The sequence below is a fragment of the Podarcis liolepis genome (assembly GCF_965112155.1).
Source record: "Podarcis liolepis genome assembly, chromosome: Z".
Classification (NCBI taxonomy): domain Eukaryota; kingdom Metazoa; phylum Chordata; class Lepidosauria; order Squamata; family Lacertidae; genus Podarcis; species Podarcis liolepis.
In genome coordinates this window covers 23,020,086-23,039,983 of record NC_139570.1, presented here as the reverse complement: position 1 = coordinate 23,039,983, position 19,898 = coordinate 23,020,086, and the positions used below count along the sequence as shown (strand labels likewise).

Genomic DNA, 19,898 nt, shown 5'->3' with positions numbered 1-19,898 from the left:
AAATGGCAAAGCGATATATAGTGGAACGCTAACTAGATAAAGAATTTAACAAAAGAAACAATTCCTACACCTTTCTTCTCTCTACCATCTTCTGCTTTCCGAGATGAAAATGCAAGCATGTAAACAAGTAAGGGCTGTTTTAGTTAGTAAAAGAGAGTTGGCTACCGAACAGAATTATTCACAAAATCCTGTATTTATGTGAAATGCGCAAGAATCTGAAGTGCCATACTGAAACAGTTAGTGTGCCCTATTGGATTCATTGATTATGCACACAAAGGCTTTTAATTATTAACAATTGTAAATTGAGAGTTTTGCAATTCACATTTATTTCAATAGGGCTTGAATAACAACCATGGAGTAGATGAATTATATGTAAATAAACAACATACCTCCCATGTGGCTACTACGCAAGTAGCTGTCTTACAAGTTAGCACAGGGGCGCGACATGGTTCTGGGGGCCCTGGAGCTGTAGAAAGCTCTGCCTTTTCTGAAGAAGGACCAAGCTGTAGGGAGAGAGGACCCCAAGATTAAAAAAGAGCAAAGAGATAGACCAATTCAATATTCTTACAGACTGCCAATGTTGTACAACTGACAAACTGGGAATGTTCTTTCTCTGGCTACTGAACTGTTGAGTCTATTTCAGTAGCATTCCTTACAAAACTGGTCTTCTATTAGCCCTCCAAACTTTGGATCTGAAGCAGAACCCTTAGTAGTTTACTTTTGACATGCTGGCTTTTATGTGATGTTATTTATTCTAATTTAAGACATTTCTAGACCACTTAATTGTAGAGTTGGAATTGGAATGGACCCTGAGGACCATCTAGTTCAACTTCCTGCAAAGCAGGAATATACAGCTGTCCCACACAGGGATTGAACCTGCAGCCTTAGGTATTATTAGCACTACAGTCTAACCAGCTGAGCTATCCTGTTCTATTCTCATTTATAAGAGGTGGTTGACATATTAGCAATGTAGCACGGCTGCATCTTATACTGATCTACTAAGTTTGCATGAAGGTACACATACATCTTCTAGTGCGATCCCATCAGGCATATAATCTGAATACAGTCGTACCTTGGTTGATCGAATGCCTTGGTACTCATCTGGTACTCCAGAACGCCGCAAACCCGGAAGTGAGTGTTCCGGTTTGCAAACGTTCTTTGAAACCTGAATGTCCAACACGACTTCCTATTGGCTACAGGAGCTTCCAACTGGAAGCTGCGCCTTGGTTTCTGAACGTTTTGGAAGTCGAACGGACTTCTGGAACGGATTCTGTTCGACTTCTGAGGTCGAGAAGAGGCAGCCATTATAGAGCAGCGACACCTGAAAACCTACTGGTTTCTTTATGTTCTGCCCTTCAGGTTTACTCAAGGAAAGGGATTCAGGATTCCTGCAGTAGTTACTGCCTGAGAGACTATAGCTCCCCTTAGGCCAATTTGGCTCTTGGGAACCTCCAATCTGCTAGGGCACGGGGGGAAAGCCTGCAAGTGATCAATTGGAAAGGCTGAGTGAAAGACTGGAGAAGCAAGCCTCTAGAATCTTCCCTTCTCACAAACTACTTTCCATCTAGTTCTCCATTTATTTCTCCTTCACTTTAAAAGGGAAAACCAAGAAAGTTCTCAGGTGCATTCAAGAATGGGAAAAGAGGCTTTAATATACTCAGGCCGAAATTAAAATCAGAGAATAAATAAAAATTTAGTAACTGACACAGACTGTCCTTCTAGATTGAAATAATTCTCTGCAGAAAACAAGCAAGCAAGCAAGCAAGCAAGCAAACAAACAAACAAACAAACAAACAAACAAACAAACAAACAAACTGAAAAGGGCGCCAGTCCTTCAACCAATGGCAATTGTTTCTGCTTTGAGATCAGAATGGTATATAGTCATTTGCCTGGATTAAAAATCACCGCCAGAAGACCAGGCAGGTAAGAACATTTACAAACTCCATTCCCCAGGCATATTTTAGGCAGATGCAGATGTGTGGGGGCAACAAGACAAGCAACGCTTGCCAAGGCTGTTTGGGATCTCTCAGATTCCATTTCAAATTCAAAATGACCCAACTAGTGGCGGCAGCTGAAGTAAATTGGAAATGGAGGTCAGAACAAATAGAGGCATTGCCAGGGTGCATCAGATAAAAGGGCAAGCTAAGCTCTTTATTAAGCCTGAAATATGGTGTGGGAGGATGACAGTAACATGTGCTGCCTAAATAGTTGTGGCCAGGTCATCATGCTTGCATGGGGAAAATATTTAAACACTGGCCAAAATTCAACCTTTCCAGACAAGTTTTCAAAACTATATGAAATTTAGATTTAAAGGCATGCAAAAATGATAACAATGCATACCCTGATCTGGATTTCCTGCTTCTACAACCTACCCACCCACAGATAAATTCTATAAGCAATTTGTTGTTATGAAAAAAGAATCTGATGAGATACCCCAGCTTTGTTGGCTGCTTGTGTCCAGAAACAGTATGTCCTCCCAGGAATGAGACCATTCACTGTGCATTCTGGCATCTCGCCCCGGTATATTTGCCTCCGTTCATCTCTGTCACCTTCTGCTATTTCCAGAATGTACTCTGTTATCTCTGAACCCCCATCCATGGCAGGGGGATCTGTAAAATAGGAATACATGTCACGTTTTGGGAGAAAATGTAACCTCAACAGAAGAAGACACCTTCACCCCAGTATGGCTCCCCTTTATCACATACACAGCCCAACAGGACAATGACAATAATCCGCCAACAGCATACAAATCAATATGGCTAACCTGATCCAAAACACCCACCCACCTCACTCACACACGAAAACAAAGATCTCCACAGCCAATCACAAACAAACAATCACACCCTAGGCCAACCCCAACCTCTCTCACCACCAAAGGAACACAAGTGAACAGCACAAGCATGGTGACACCAAACTCTACATACATTAAGCATAATAGAAACACCGCTACCCGACCCCACCCCATCCATCTCCCCTCCCTCCACCCCCTTTCTTTTTTTTTCCTTCTTTTTTTTCCTTCTCCCCCTAATGCCTCAACAAATGAAACAGATTTGTAAAAATGTTACATGGGGGGGGGGGGAATATGAGGCATTACACTTACAATGTAAACAAGAAAACCCTTAATAAAATAATAAAAAAACAAAAAAAATGAGTGGTTGTTAGTTACTTTTATTGCCTTATGATTGCCGCTGCCACCACCTTTAACAATGCTTGTCAGGGAAAGTTGGTGAGGCTGCTGGAAAGAAGTCTTTTCCTAGGGCGAAGGTCCAGAGACCCCAGCACCACCCAGGCTGAGCTCAGCCCAGCCGACTTTGTATGGTTCTGTGCACAATATACTTATGGTGTGATACTGATTTTTTAAAAAATAAATATATATATTTGATGGTTAGAATGCAATTTTTATTTTATTGGCTCCTTCCAGCCTTGTGAGCCCCTTGGACAGGGCCAGTGCCAACTTCAGGGGGCCCTTGGCGTGGTGCTGTTAACCCCCCCCCCCCCCAAATCCAAATTATGGCTGTAAAATATACTTTCCCTCTGTTATGACTGTGACAGCAACACTGCTCACTGCCCTCTCTGCAGGACGCCGAGGCAGCATTTTAGTGATGAGCAGGCAATGGCGGTGCAACTTTTAAATGGGAGCCAAACTACCTGCAGAAGCTGTTCACCACCTTCATCTACCCAAAGTACAATGCCTTGACCTATTATTTTAAATCTATTGAGTTTGTAGAGCTATAGGCTGGGTTATTGGATTTGGGGCATCAGGCTGGTGATGGGCTTCTGGCCATGTTTGAGCTGGTTGGCCTCTGGCTCTGCATTCTAAACAATTAATATTTAGAAAAACTAGTATATATATCTCTCTGAGCCCCTGGGGTAGAGGAAGGTATCTAATAATAATAATAATAATAATAATAATAATAATAATAATAATAATAATATCACCTACGCCTTTTTTTGCTGATCCAATTTGCAAGTGAATGCCCCCCCCCCCCATTTCCTGCCAGATCTTACCCCAAATAAGACTGAGTTCCTTGGTCTTGGGTCTTGCAGCCAGATACGGAGAATTACATGGCCCAGGAGGAACAGCTGATGTCTGAACAATGAGTATATCAGAGGCCTAGAAATGAAGACATATATTGGCTTACAGGTGTCGAAATACAAAACATCCGTTTCACATGCACTTCCAACATGTTCTTTCAAGCAGTGCTCTCTCTCTGTGTGTGTGTGTGTGTGTGTGTTAACTCTGCCTTCAGAACATGACAAGTCTGCGCCAAGTTAAACCCAAGTTCTGTACCTTCACTAAACCTCCATTTTTGTTGTTATCGTGATGTACCGTATTTTTCGCCCCATAAGACGCACTTTTTCCCCTCCAAAAATGAAGGGGAAATGTGCCTGCGTCTTATGGGGCGAATGCAGGCTTTCGCTGAAGCCTGGAGAGCGAGGGGGGTCGGTGCGTACCGACCCCTCTCGCTCTCCAGGCTTCAGGAAGCTCTGCGCAACCCTCGGGAGACCGGCTCAAGGGTTGCGCAGAGCTGCCTGCAATCCCGGGACCAGCGCAGCTCTGCGCGGCCACCGGGAGCCGGGGGAGAAGCTCCGCCCCGCTCCCGGTGGCCGCGCAGAGCTGCCTGCGGTCCTGGGACCGGCGCAGCTCTGCCCGGCCACCGGGAGCCGGGGGAGAAGCTCCGCCCCGCTCCCGGTGGCCGCGCAGAGCTGCCTGCGGTCCTGGGACCAGCGCAGCTCTGCCCGGCCACCGGGAGCCGGGGGAGAAGCTCCGCCCCGCTCCCGGTGGCCGCGCAGAGCTGCCTGCCGTCGCGGGACCAGCGCAGCTCTGCCCGGCCACCGGGAGCCGGGGGAGAAGCTCCGCCCCGCTCCCGGTGGCCCTGCAGAGCTGCGTGTGGTCCTGGGACCAGCGCAGCTCTGCCCGGCCACCGGGAGCCGGGGGAGAAGCTCCGCCCCGCTCCCGGTGGCCCTGCAGAGCTGCGTGCGGTCCTGGGACCAGCGCAGCTCTGCCCGGCCACCGGGAGCCGGGGAAGAAGCTCCGCCCCGCTCCCGGTGGCCCTGCAGAGCTGCGTGTGGTCCTGGGACCAGCGCAGCTCTGCCCGGCCACCGGGAGCCGGGGGCGAAGCTCCGCCCCGCTCCCGGTGGCCGCGCAGAGCTGCCTGGCGTCGCGGGACCAGCGCAGCTCTGCCCGGCCACCGGGAGCCGGGGGAGAAGCTCCGCCCTGCTCCCGGTGGCCCTGCAGAGCTGCGTGCGGTCCTGGGACCAGCGCAGCTCTGCCCGGCCACCGGGAGCCGGGGGAGAAGCTCCGCCCCGCTCCCGGTGGCCGCGCAGAGCTGCCTGCGGTCCTGGGACCAGCGCAGCTCTGCGCTGCCATCCGGAGCGGAGCGCTAAGCTCCGCCCCGCTCCCGGTGGCCGTGCAGAGCTGCGTGCGGTCCTGGGACCAGCGCAGCTCTGCCCGGCCACCGGGAGCCGGGGGAGAAGCTCCGCCCCGCTCCCGGTGGCCCTGCAGAGCTGCGTGCGGTCCTGGGACCAGCGCAGCTCTGCGCCGCCATCCCGAGCGGGGCGCTAAGTCCCGCCCCGCTCGGGATGGCGGCACAGAGCTGCCTGCCGTCGCGGGACGGCAGGCAGGTCTACGCCGCCATCCCGAGCGGGGCGCTAAGTCCCGCCCCGCTCGGGATGGCGGCATAGAGCTGCCCTCCCCATCGCCAGCCCCACAAGCTCGGGGGACAGCGGGGAGGCAGAGCGTGCCTTCCCACTGTTCCCCGACCTGGTTCTTCCAGCCCCGCACCTGGGGGGGGGGGGGGAATAAAAATTTTTTTCTTTATTTCCCCCCCAAAAAACTAGGTGCGTCTTATGGGCCGGAGCGTCTTATGGGGCGCAAAATACGGTATTCTGCATGTGGAAGGACAGTGAAATAGGGCGGGTCCTATACTCCAGTAGGTAGCAATCCTTCTTAACTGTGACGATTTCAACCATGGACCCAGGGGCAAAGTCTTGAAGGCAGATGATGCAACAAAGCTTCTGACACCCAGCAGGTCTGACCCACGTGAACGTCACCTTGAGTTCCTTTGTGTGCAATAAGTAAGATAAGACACTGCTCATCTACTTTTAAAGTCCATATTTTGCAGCCCTGCGAGGCCATAAACCTGCTTTTTTATATTTAATTAAAATGACTAGATGAAAATGGATATTCGGTGCTTTCGGTGCACATGCTGTGTATAGTGAAATACACACATCCCCCTCCCCTCATGTGTTTTTTAAAGGGACTTCCTTGCTCACCTGGCTTTGGCCACCTCTACCAATGCAGAAGACCCTCAGTCTGTATGACGTACCAGGGCTGAGCTGAGTGCATACATGTTCTCTCATGGAACCACTACATGCTACTTCCCATTTACTCCCTAAGAGAAAAATGAAATATCAATCGATAGTCAGGGGGTGGGGAGAAAGAGGGAAATGGACTTTTGCAACATTACAAATAGCAGTGTGGCAACTGGAACACCAAGAGGACCAAGGAGAGGACATGGATAGGGCGGGAGCGGATTCTCATTCCAGGCAAAGGAAAGACCTTCCACAGATGACAAATATTTGCTGCTTTCAGGCTTGTGCTTGGCAGCACACAATGGTTATAAATGGTTAAGAAGTCACTCGAGGATCCAATCTTGGCTAAAAAGTGAGTGCAGATATATCAAAACAAAATTACTATCTCTTAAGTTTTAAGTTAGACAAATCCAGGAGTGATCCCTGTCACGTACAGAAGTGAAACACAGACATGATCGTAACTAAGCAAATCATTTAACATGTTCGGTCACTTACCAACTGATGCTTCTGAAATTTCTAGAACATACACGGAGATGTCTGACCCTCCATTATCCTTTGGTGGATCTATAGAAAAGGCAGAATTTAGAAATGAAAAGAAACTCATGGTTTAAAATAAACACAACTAGTTCCATCACAAACGGAATTTTGGTCAAAATAAAGACCTGTGCTCAGAAAAAGGAGTCAGAGCTGAAAAACGACCCACTGTTTGTTTGATCCCGAGCCCTCCACCAGGTAACTATAGAGCCTTTCCAAGTTAAAATATCTGTACTGTTTTGAAAATTTGGCATTGAGTGACACATGGCCATGCACCAGATGAGGTGCAGTGTATGCAGGACCTAGGTCCCCCCCCTTCTTTCCATGTGGGAAGCAAAGAAAAAAGGAATTATGAGCAATACTGCACATCTATACATGCATGCTAAACAGGCAGCGATCCAGGCAATCGCAAAATGCATCAGCCCAGACTAATGAGCCTCTTGCTCATTACTTCTGTGCAGTTAATTACATGCTCATACAGAATCAGCAAAGGCAGAGAGCTGAATTGTAGCCAGTGTCTTTTCTTTTTATGCAACGGTGCAGATGGAGGGGGTGGTAGGGGAAGAGAGAGACCTGACTGCATAAAGTTAAAGTTCACATACCCCAGGTAACTTTCACATTATGTGAATGGATCCTTCCCTTTACAGCTGGTTTACTTGGAGGTCCTGGTTTGTCGGGGATTGTGCTGAATTCTACTACCTCACTGGGGGCACTTTTACCTTCACTGTTGTGAGCAAACACCTGTCACATCACAAACAGAACAAACATCAGCTTAAAAACAAACAAGCTTGCATTCAAATGCCTCTATAAAAAGATCACCAAGAGAGCCCTGTTGGAGCAGAGCAGATGATCCATCTTGTCTAGCATCCTGCTTCTCAGAATGGGCTGCCACATGTCTCTGGGAAGCCTGCAAGCAGAAAATCATGGCAAAGGCTGCTGCTCCCCAGCACTTTCAGTCACCTGGAAGCCTACTCTCTTTTAAAAAGGAAGACAATAACATTACTATTTGAGGAAAGGGATTTGTGAATGGTCCTGGTAGTTATGTGGGTGGGCAGAAGGATGAGACACGAAGGATGACTTGGTAAGAAACTGAAGTGTTCAAAGGGAAGCCTGGCAAAGAGGCCTGGGGGTTCTCACCATTTTCTGCCCCCACCCTCCCAAAAAAGCCAGGGGGTGTTATCCAGCGTAGCGCTGGGTTAAAATCACTTAGTGATATGCTTGTTGTGCGGTTGTTGCACAAGGGAAAACACTAATACAGCACCAAATAAGGTTGCACAACAAGTTTCTGCTGGCACTATGATGTTGGGATTCCTTTGCTGCACAACCTTTAAACTCTGCCATCTGCTAGTGCTCTTGTGGGGCTCTTGCGCTAGCAAACAGAAAACATTAGATAGGCTGTTGGATTTCCTATGGAGTGAAGAATCTGCCAGCACAGAGGAAGGTATTTCAAGGTTTTAAGAGCATTTCAAGTTATCTTGGTATTTTTTCTTATAACTAAATGAAGTCAGTTATCTGGACTACACTGAAGGGTTCCTTCCAAAAACTCCATTTTCTCATAGCGGATGTTTGGCTTTCCTGGTATCTGCATATAAATATATAAATATAACAAATATGATTAAGTACTACTTAATAATGCTTGAATTTGGTACATACTCTGAATTTATAAGAAGTGCTCCTTGTAAGGTCTTCTAAAGTGCAAGAAAGTTCATCTCCGTTGTACCCTGCTTGGAAACCATAATTCTGGGGTGGGGAGAAGATGAAGAAAGGGGACATTTGTATGTGCACATGCAGTAACTGCATTTTTATTACACCAAGGAAGAGGATGTTAAACATTCCTGAAGTCAATAAAACTGTAACAGAGAATATCCAGTGAATGAATTATATTTGCATAAAGCCAACTATGACAATTTTAATGTCAGCAGGTCAAATCCTTGTACCCAGGGTATATAGATGCATTAGCCCCACAGATAGAGTTGTATGCTATCATAACAGAACCTCCCCCCACAAGGTAAGTGATATCTAAGTAATCATCTCAAATAAAGAAGCAGATCAGGTTAGCCCCAGTTCATATCAGTCTATGTCCCACTCTGAGCCATTGACTATGCTTGCTTGCTGGCACCGATAGGAGTTGTAGCTCAGCAACTACAACCCACATAGGCTGCACAAGATTACAGTGACTACAAAGTCTATGACAGCCTTTAGGTGTGCTTCAGATGTTTACCTACTCACTGGACTTTGCCCCTACCTTCTATAGGTTGGACCCCTGAGCAACAACAACTCAGCATTAAATTAGTCCTGGAAGATTCAGGGATAGTCTACTACCAACTCCACTGGGATTTCTGAATGAGAGAGCATGTAATTATTTGCTAGGCAACATTCTAATCTGCACCAGAGGGAAGCTGCTCCTTTCTATTCTCCCCGCTTCCAAGCACCAGAAGCTTACCGAACCATCTTCTTCCATTTCTAAAACGTAGGTCAGAGAGTCATCTGTGGATACTCCAGCCGGAGGACTCCATTCAAGCGATAACCAAGTTACCCCTGCTTCTTTTAGCTTAGGAGGCAGAGGTGGTGGGGGGACAATTCCAAGTGTGTAACATACCAATGTTTCGCTGAACTCACTGCGGGGAGGAGTCAAAAGATTAGCAAGAACTTGCGTTGTTAAGAATGGAATGGAAACTGCAAAAAATTGCACAACCCGTTATTACCTTATCCCGATGTCATTTCTGGCTGCCAACCTGAATCTAAATTTTGTGGAGGGGGTCAGCTTGGTAATTTTGTGCTGCTTCAGGTGACCGTAGTAGCATTCCTTGTATGCGTTGTTCTTCCCCTTTTCAGAGAAACAAAAATGAAATCAGATAGCCCATTAAGGCAAGGCCTAACTAGCTCTGTGAGAACTCTTGGCTATACATGACAAAAAAAATTCTCCTTCATTTACAAAACAAAATCCTTTAACATAGAAAAGGTGCATTGAGGGAACAGATTGGCTAAAACTGCCCCAAGGGAATGGTTTGGAGCAAATGTGTTGTTGTTTTGTACAGGAACATTCCATCATGTTACATGAGTGTGTAAGGGCAGCCCTGCTAATGGCTGGTCCACCTGGTCCATTCTCCTGTTTCCCACAATAACTACCCCAATGGTTATAGGAAGCAAAAAAAAAAAAAAAAAAAAGGCAGGGTATGAAAGCAATGGTTAGAATGGCTGCCTGTGACATACTGAAATTAATCCAATGATGCAGAAGGATTTGGATAATTTTTTAAAACCTGTTGCTATTATAGTGTTCTATATCAGTATGGTTTCAAATAATACAAGCCACTGTGGGAAGATACTATGTTTAGAACAGCAGCTATTACATTTATTAACAGATAGCTTTTCGTTTGCTGTGGTTTCTCTGCGACTAGTATGCAGTGGCATGGCTGATGCCTACAAACCAAAATTGTGAAAATTGTTTAAACACCTAATTGAGCTCTTTGCTCTTGGCCTCTGGAAAGAAAACTGTCGAGATTCCTGACTAAAGGAACCAAGGTTCTATGATCCTATAACAACTGCTAATGTTTATAAATTTGCTTTGTAGGCATACATGAATTCTGATTCTAATTTTCAGGGTTGGTTTTTTTTTTTGGTGAAATTCAGAAAACCTGTCGCCTGGGCCATATTCACATGCACTTCAAAGTATCATGGGATTTACTTCCCTGGGGCAGTAACCATAGGACAACAGGTAGAACTGCATGAGTAGGGATCAAATAAATCTTTTCTATCTAACTAGGGGGCCTGCTAGCCTTTGCCAGATTTCTGGAGGTTTACAATGATTCTGAAGTGCTTAGTTATTCTATTAATTCTTTACGTGGCACTTTCCAAGGCACCAAGGGCAACACAATCCTTAATTTGTTCATAAAAAATCTGAAGCAGTTGATTCATGGGTATTAACACTCAAACAAAGGTGCTAACAAGTTTTTTCTCCCTCCAGTACCATAAAAATGGTTAAAACCACTTCCTTGACAAGATGGCAACCTTATAGGATTCTCACCCCTACTTGCAATATTTCCAGTTATAGAGGATCTCTCAGTGCTATACTGAAGACTGTTATTAATCTTACACAAATACAGAGCAATCCATTAGCCAGTACAAAAAAAAGGACTTGAGCAACATACAATTTCAGTTTGACAAGATTAGGATGTTGATTCTGAAATAAGGAACTCACCTCATCCCACTCTAAAAGGTAGTTAGTTATTTTGGAGCCATTGTCATTGGAGGTCTAAAAAGGGGAAAAGGGAAAGCTTTACTTTGCCTAGCTACTGAAAGAGGCAAATTTCTAGCTCACTATCCTAATAAGTAATAGGTCTGCCAATCCTGAATCGATAACATAACATAAACCTATTGCATGCATGCATATGTTCATTTATAACCAGTATATTGAAAACTAGTATTTTTTTCAAGCAGAAAAATGTATGCTCCCAGTTGCTATTGGACGCACTGCCCCACATCCCCAGTAACGTAGTTTATGTAGCTCAATATTCTATCCTATGTTCAGTTTGTGGTTTGTTCTGCAATGGAGTGTTGGCCTCTGTTAGAAGGTAGGTTTGCTGCCTACAGTTCTGTCTACTAGATTCACTAGTAATTAAGTGTGTCTTGACCTACAGAGGCACCCAGTTTCAGATTTCTGGATGTAACGGAACCATTTTGGGATACACTTTCAGAGTCAACAGCAATGGTCTTAAGTGTTGTCTCGGAAAATGAACATTCAGAAACAAGCAGCAACTACTTATTCTGAAGAGGACTGTGTACTCTGAATGTGGCAAGCAAGAAATGTGAGTGATTTTCTTTAGCATACACACACACACACACAAAGAGAGAGAAAGAGAGAGAGAGAGCTTTTTTCTGGGGGGACGCAGGGGTACACATACCCCTAAACATTTTGTGAATCTAAGTTTGGCCTCATTGAGAGGCAGTATTTCAATATGAGTAGGAAAATGAGAGTACCCCTAAACATTTTTTAAGAAAAAAAGGACCATACATACATACATACATACATGTGTATATAACACCTTACCCCCCCCCCCCCCAAGGACTGCAAGATGATTCACAAGGAAACCTTTTTAGGTTATACTTTAAGCCCCGTGTTTTGAATGAGAAGTCTACAGTAATGCTGAACATCTGATTTTTCTAGGAACTGTTATGTCCTGAACTACCTGTGTATCAAGTTTCATTAGGATGTACTAAAAATTTTCCATACTGTCAGTTAATCAGTGAGGCCTATGCATGCTTGCATTTACTTACGCTTTGCTCAGAGGGGAGGGGAGGAGGGTTCCAGTCCTTCTTCACACACTCCTTGTAATTCATCATTGAGGTTAACGCCTCAGGTAGAACAACACCTTATCCTACTGAACTTAACATGCAGTATGTTTGTTTGTTTAAACGAGATTCAGTTTAAATAAGTAGGACATGCAATGTTGCTGCGCATCCTTATCCGCTAATGTGAGTGTTCCCGCACAGCGAGCCAGCTAACCAGTCTCCTCCTGGATACTACAAACCGAGGTCAGCAAACTCCAACTCAGGAAGCTTCTTATCTGGCCCTCAGGACTTTTTTCAGGCCGTGCCTCTCACTAGCCCTGCTGCAAGCCCTCCTCTAGTGACTTTGCCTGAACGCAATATGTTCTTGGACTAAGTTAATGCCTCTTACTTGCCTGGATAGAAGATAGAGGGGTGTGTGTGCATGTTTGCATGTAGAAGCTTTTGGCTTTTGCATGGCCGGAATGTAATAGTCCAAATCTAATAGTTGCAACTGCTGCTAAACCCACTTTTGCCTTTGGCTCACTTGCCCATCACTGAAAGGTTGCTCTCAGGGTGAAAGCTGTCCCTCACCCATGCTGTAAGCTGTAAGTAAGGGATTTACTCCCCCAGTATTTTCTTTTCAAATTGACACCCAGCATTATATGTTCCTGAGCATGCTCAATCCTCACTGCGTACACACAAGCTCACTCCCTTTTTTGTACTTCTGCATACCACAGGGTTCTCCTAAGCATGGCAATACCTCCCTCTCATTTGTCTTGTTTCACCTCCATTTCTGTCTGCACTATATCACACAATTCACAATTAGAGGAACAATGGATTTACTTAAGATACGCTATAAATCTTGCTATTAAAAAATACCCTGGTTTAAAATCCATTTTGGCTTTTCAGTTACCTTCCACTGTAAATTCAGGCTGTTTTTGGTTCTGTTGATTACTTTCGGTGCAGCTGGAGGGTCTGGCTCACAACTATCTGTAGTAAAAGTCACCAGCTCTGAAACGGCTTCCTTTGTGGTACTACTTGAGGCTATAACTCTGTATGATTAAAAAAAAAAAAAAGTTAAGGAAGTTTTCCTAATGGAATTGAGATCTGAAAGTTGAGACTGTGGTTGGTCATAATGATTTGAGTCACAGTCACTTGTAGGATTGCATTTGGCAAACATAACATTCCTACCATGTTACAGGTCTGCCCCCTACTTAAGAACAGTTTCAAAGCCACACAGAACACACACACCCTGCACTTTTCCTTCAGGAACCCATTGCCTGTGTCTCACCAGGCTTGAAATGTAGGAGAAGATAACAATCTTTTCCCAAATTTCAATAAGGAATATACCTTGGTTCTAGTCATCTGCGTGTGCATAAAGAATAGCCACCCTTGCATTAGAAGAAGGCATCTTCACGTCTTTAATGAATTTGGTTGGAACGCTTAACACACTTGCCTTCATTTTGGCCTTCCCTATCCTCAGAGCCTCACTACTATGTCATAGCTGGGAACAATCTAGCCACCAAGCAGCAATACTCTTCTGTGGTTACTTTTTATATTGGGTAACTCTGCCCCCAAATGCAAGTTTTGCAAGTACCCTAACACAACTTAGGGTGGTACTGAGGCTCAGCGGAAAATATTTTGCAGGGGGTAAGTACTATTTGATATCTATTTATGTACAACTTTCTAAACAACTCTTCACCCTGATGGATTCACAGGGAATGGTAGCTGTGTGGGCATGTGCAATAATACATTATATTACAATACAAATCAATATAGATCAATCAACAAAAATGAGAGGCACAAATTATAAAACAAAAATGCAGTCAGAGGCTATAAAACCAGTTTAAAATGCCTGACCAAATAAAATCGCTTGCCCTGGTCTAGTATTTTGATGCAACTCCAGAAGCATTATTAAAAACAGTAAAGGAAAATATCTATTGCACCATTTGTATGCCTACGCTTTTCAGTTTTATCACCTGCCTTCCCCCACCTTCTCCAAATCCTTATATCTTTAAGCAACTTCAAACAAGGGAGGTATCTACAGGGCAATTCAGCTACTTTTAACAAGAACTGCTGTGTTCTCAAGTCTTTTGTTCTTGGTGCCCACCTGACATGGTAATCGGTTGCTGGTCTGAGATCATTAAGAGTAAAAGTCGTCTCTTCTTCCCTGCAAAAGGAAGAACCCATTATGATAGTGAGAATTAGATAGTTTCCACAACAACACCCTATGCAAACAACAACGCCATTTTTCTTTCAAGCATATCCTACGTAGTTTCCCACAATGTTGGATTAGTATCTCAAAACTTCTATCTCCCGGGACATCACAATTTAGCATTTGTCTGCATGCAATTCCTCACTGCCCAGGTATATAAGGAATTGTAGGACCAGTATTCCATGAAGGTGAGTGAACTGGCTGGCAAAGGAGAGATTAGGTGCTCCATTCCTCATCTGCACCCTGCACAGGAATTATTTTTTGGTTGGGAGGGGGGCAGGCTAACTTATGTGGGTCTATTTACAAAGCTCCCTTAGATTCTGCCTCTAGGCTGTCCTTAGAAAAACAGCACTGGAAAAAATCCATCAACTCTGTCTAAAATATTTTCTATGGAAAGTGAGCAAGGTGTCAGCTGAGATAAGTTGCGTGGTAAAATAAAGAAACTGGACTTACACATAAAATGATTTAAATTTTCCATTTCTACCACCCTTTGTGATTGCCACTTCATATCTGAACTTTGTAGAGGTGAGATGTGTTTCACCATTTTGCACCACAAAAGGAGGATCCCAAGCCACGACTGCTGACCTAGCTTGTATTTCAGAGACCTATAAAAAAAAAGGGAGGGGGATAATGTGACTTTCTAGAACATTCAAGAAGCATTTGGGGAAAATGCAGGTGGGTGCATTCGTCCCCTACACAAGTTGAAATGCTGGGTCTGGTTACATTTTTTGCCCCACTTTTTATAGTTCTTTAAGTCAATGCATTTTAAGTCAATGCAGTTCTTTAAGTCAATGCATGGTGGTGGTTTAACATACATTTGTGTCGAAGTACTCTAACGCGGGACGCGGGTGGCGCTGTGGGTTAAACCACAGAGCCTGGGACTTGCCGATCAGAAGGTTGGCAGTTCGAATCCCCACGACAGGGTGAGCTCCCGTTGCCCGGTCCCTGCTCCTGCCAACCTAGCAGTTCAAAAGCACGTCAAAGTGCAAGTAGATAAATAGGTATCGCTCCAGCGGAAAGGTAAACGGCATGTCCATGCGCTGCTCTGGTTCGCCAGAAGTGGCTTAGTCATGATGGCCACATGACCCAGAAGCTGTATGCCGGCTCCCTCGGCCAATAAAGCGAGATGAGCACTGCAACTCCAGAGTCGGTCACAACTGGACTTAATGGTCAGGGGTCCCTTTACCTTTACTCTGTCTAAAATACTTCCAAGTCTGGTTCATGCATTAACAGTTTCATTTCACAATAGCAGACAAGACCCAATACTGTCCTTTATACAGTAGTCCCTTTAACTGTTCTATAATTGCGTAGCTAGAAAAAGTAAGTCATTCATTTTGGTGGAGAACTTATATATATATATTTAGTATTGGAATGGTCATGTTTTCAAATCTCACGAACCTTTGCCTGTGAAGAAAAAACACACCTGTACATCTATTTTGCCAGGGATGCCTATTCTAAGCCAGGGCTGGCTAACCTTTTTTGAACAGAGAGCCAAATTCACTCCTGGCTGACACCTTACCACAAGCAGGTGTGGCCATCCCATATATACACATATATGCCCCCTCCTCAGCTGTTCAACAAGGAAGTTTATCAGTTCCTCTCCCCTCATCAAATGATCAGTCTGATAAATGAGGAGGGAGAGACCTATAACTCTATCAGGGTGCTGGGTTTTGCCTATCCCAGTTTTGTGACAACTTATTTCCATAGGGGCTAGATCATGCAGAAAAACCCTTTGGCTTTATAACACACTCACACATAAGACAAAACAGAGATTCACATGTTCTCCACATATAACTACAACAATAACAATAACAACAACAATAATTTTATTATTTATACCCCACCCACTGGTTGGGTTTCCCCAGCAACATATGATGGTGTACACATTTTTCCTATAAAAATATTATCCATTGGTAGGAGAGCTATCATGTATAGAGAAGGGGTAGAAAATAGTTGGGCTTTTGGGTGTCGCTGGACTCTGAACTCCCATCAGTCCCAGCCAGCATGGTCAATGGTGAGGAACAATAGGAGATGCAGTCCAGCAACATCTGGATGCCCACATGCCCCCTGACCTGGCTTAGACTATCTAAGATTCCTACAGCATTGTCATTATATACAAGAAAAAGTACATCCATTTTTATCTTAATCAAATCAATGTAAAACATTGTTTATTTTACATCATGTCAAAGACAACAATATTAAATAAGAGTCTTTAAAACAATACGATAGGTCGGTCATTATAAAATGAACAGGAAAGCAGAAATCCTATCTTAAAAAAAGTTTTAAGCAGGTGGTGAATGACAGGAGGAATAAATGAGCCTTCCAAAGAACACTCCACAATTTAGGTAGGTGCATTAATTGAAAATTCCAACCAGCCCCCCCCCCCCCCCGCTACAGTCAGGATGTAGAGACTATCATCCATGTCAAATCTTGGGGAACAGGCAGGACACTGCAGAAGGAAGTGGTCGTTTATGCAAATGAGTTCCAAGGTTTAAAGCTGATCACAACTATAGTGAATTTTTTTTAATGCAGCCCATTATTCTTGTATAGTCTATGTGTTGACAGTACTGATGGTTCAGAGAAGAAAGCCCACCACAGATCAGGATGGGGGGAACTTGTGCCCCTCTAGATGTTGCTGAACTACAACTCCCATCATCCCTGGCTATTGCTCAAGTTTACTGGAGCTGGTGGGAGATCAACAAAGTTTGGAGGTTGAAAGGTTTCCCATCCCTGCTGTATATACTCTTAGATGCATCCAAATTCAAAACTACTGAATCAGTTTAAATACCATGGATTGGAAAAAGGAACAAAAGGAAAAAGAGAGAGATTGAGAGATCCAGGCAGTCAAGTAAAACATTTGGTCACCTATTTTGGTCTGGTGATTGCCCTAATTATGTAACCTTTCTCATTCTCCTCTTTCTCCAGCTGTGAAGTTGGTTCAAAATTCACACACAAAAGAAACCTAAGTTAAGCAGGCTTTGTGTCAAACCCCATAATTGTCATAGCAAGGGTTTCAAAATATTTTCAACTTGAACGTTGCCCAACTTCAAACCCCTTAAACTGGGTGTCTTATATTCAGAGAACAGCTATGGCCGACTTTTCCCTAAATGCCCCACTGCAATATCAAAAATCAGAAAACACCCATTTGCTTCTTCCACCTATTCACTAGAGTTTGCATAGCAAAGTCATACAGAATGTCATTTTCCACAGTTATTTATCAACTATGAAAACTCCATTTCCTTCTGAGGATCCTGACACATTCTCAAGTATTGTAAACAAATCTTGTTTGAGCCAGGTTTTGTAAACAGGTATGTCTATTTTGAAAAGATATGCCACATGCTTATTATAACGTCTAAAATATATCACTACTTACTGTAGGCTTACTGATGCTTAAGGGATCTTGGGATTTTCTAGATTCTGTATCAGATTCTAAAGAAAACAAAACAATAAACATACACCACATTGTGAGATGGAGAGGAAATGAAAACCCCCATCAAAACATTTCTTATTTAACTGCAAACCAAATCGGGACACTTATTAGAACAACAGTAAATGCTGTGCAAAGTTCATTGCCCTTATTTGTTTTGACCACTGAATCAGCTACATATTCAAAGTGTGCAGAAGTAACAGAGCTGCACAGACTTCCTTTGAGTTTGACTCACACCATCAAGAATCTGTGCATATCTTGCTTTTCCTTTGACTGATGGAATTTGAAAATTCTACTGTGCTAAAAGTCTTAACAGTAACCTTGTTCATCAGCTACGTTATTTTGGGAAGACAGTTTGAAGGAATGATACGATGAGATTTTATGCATTTAATAATTAAGACTAAAGTTTCAGCAAGGAACATTTAAACGATTGAAAGCAAAACCCATGCATATACATACTCATGTTTTCAGATAAATTTCATGTTAGTTTTTCTAGTTATCCTGCCAAGGCTCAAGATTCAGGATACTAATTCATGCAGAGGACTGAGTAAGTCAACAGGAGCAGGGAAGCCTCATAAGTACTGAGGTTCAGGTCTGAATGTAGATGAAGTACCTTTTTCTTTTAGCTTGCCAATGAGGTCTATCTATTTTTATTGTAAATACAGTACACAGTTTCCAAATGATTCCTGTTTGCACTTCATTTCTTCCTTCCATGATAGGCCAAACTACAATTCTGGCAATGAGACTATACTGCAAGAATTACAGTGCATTTGCTCCTATGCTCTCAAGCAGCAGTAGTTTATTTTAATAGTAAGCCATTTCACCCTCTGAAATGCCCACATTGCCAATTCTGTGCAAAGTCAACCAAGCTGGCACAGATGCACTGTACTGCTGAAAGAAAGTACTGCTGTTCAAGAGTGTAGGTGCAAACGTATGCTTCAGCTGGTCTGCAGCAACATCCAGAGAAGCACACATGCATTTATTACTCAGGTAACAGATTTGCTGTATGTGCACATTCTGGCTTGGATCCAAATAACCCCTAATGCAAGAGAATACAGTTTTTCTCACAGAAGGTGGACCCCACACCATACTGCATACTGTTAAAGGGCTCCCTTACCCCCAGGAGCAGCTTTTCAGCAGGCACAAACAGCTACAGAAGGAAGAGGATGTGGGAAACCCCACTGCATGAGGAACCTGGCTCATGGTACTTTGGATGCGAACCTTTGCTCTTCACAGTACACAATACAGTATTGTTAAATAAGTCCCCTTTGTGAAGTCCACTGAAATCCAGAAGGTATAACTGAATTTTGCTATTGATTGTATGGGTAAATTCACCAAGAACTTAGGTCCAAATGGGCATACCTGTCATTGGCTGTGTATGAATGCACACAAACATCAGATTTCAGCCATAGCTAGTCCAGCAAATGTAGTTCTACATCAAGCTTCTAAGTTCTAATAATTAACTTCCTCATACAAGAAACACCTCTTCACCTAGGCTTTCTCCACTGTCCTTCAAGGAAAAAAAATCACTTCTCACTGGCAAGAATCAAGGCAAAGAGGAAGATTAGGAGGTGGGATTGGGAGGGGAGGACCAAGAATGGAAAGGTGGTCTAAGGAAACCTGAATCTTTTCCCAAACAGTGGCTTAATTATTTCATATTGCATATTGTACAGAATTTTGGAATGTGGTACTTTTATTTGCTTTTAGATTGCTATGTATACTTTATTTTTAGTATATGCATCCTGACTTCTTGCGCTCTCATGTTACACCAGGGATGGGGGAACCAGTGTCGTCCCCGTCATCCCCCAGGTCCTGTTGCCCTGAAACGCCCACCATCCCTGGCCATTTGCCACAGAAACAGAATGATTTTTCCAAAGGAAGACTGCAAATAGGAAGATGCCAACAACAGTAGAAGAAAACATTTTCAATGGCATGCTTTTCATTTGAGTGAAAGCATTAGGATCCAGTTCCCCTCTCTTGCAAGTCAGTCACCTACATTCATAATGAACACACTGCCACACACTGTACAGATGTGCTGCATCGTGTCTGACGTTCTCTACTGTCGACATTGCTGACATACTAAAGGAACATAGATAGCTAGTTCCTCCTTTGTTTCATAAGAATGCTTTGCCATTTGCT

At 43.9% G+C, this 19,898-nt stretch overlaps 1 protein-coding gene across 4 annotated transcripts in view; it reads right to left on the bottom strand.

The window, feature by feature from the left end:
• FNDC3A (fibronectin type III domain containing 3A) overlaps positions 1 to 19,898 on the bottom strand; it is a 59,096-nt gene that overhangs the window by 10,542 nt on the left and 28,656 nt on the right. For all 4 annotated transcript variants that reach the window (XM_083484902.1, XM_083484899.1, XM_083484900.1 and 1 more), the window contains 14 exons: positions 17,706 to 17,761; positions 14,786 to 14,937; positions 14,228 to 14,287; positions 13,031 to 13,169; positions 11,048 to 11,101; positions 9,555 to 9,676; positions 9,293 to 9,467; positions 8,503 to 8,589; positions 7,452 to 7,590; positions 6,811 to 6,879; positions 6,277 to 6,395; positions 4,009 to 4,114; positions 2,434 to 2,609; positions 390 to 503 (listed from right to left, as the gene is read on the bottom strand). In XM_083484902.1, coding sequence (XP_083341028.1) covers positions 390 to 503; positions 2,434 to 2,609; positions 4,009 to 4,114; positions 6,277 to 6,395; positions 6,811 to 6,879; positions 7,452 to 7,590; positions 8,503 to 8,589; positions 9,293 to 9,467; positions 9,555 to 9,676; positions 11,048 to 11,101; positions 13,031 to 13,169; positions 14,228 to 14,287; positions 14,786 to 14,937; positions 17,706 to 17,761 — 1,568 coding nt within the window. The remainder of the gene's footprint in view (positions 1 to 389; positions 504 to 2,433; positions 2,610 to 4,008; positions 4,115 to 6,276; positions 6,396 to 6,810; positions 6,880 to 7,451; positions 7,591 to 8,502; positions 8,590 to 9,292; positions 9,468 to 9,554; positions 9,677 to 11,047; positions 11,102 to 13,030; positions 13,170 to 14,227; positions 14,288 to 14,785; positions 14,938 to 17,705; positions 17,762 to 19,898) is intronic.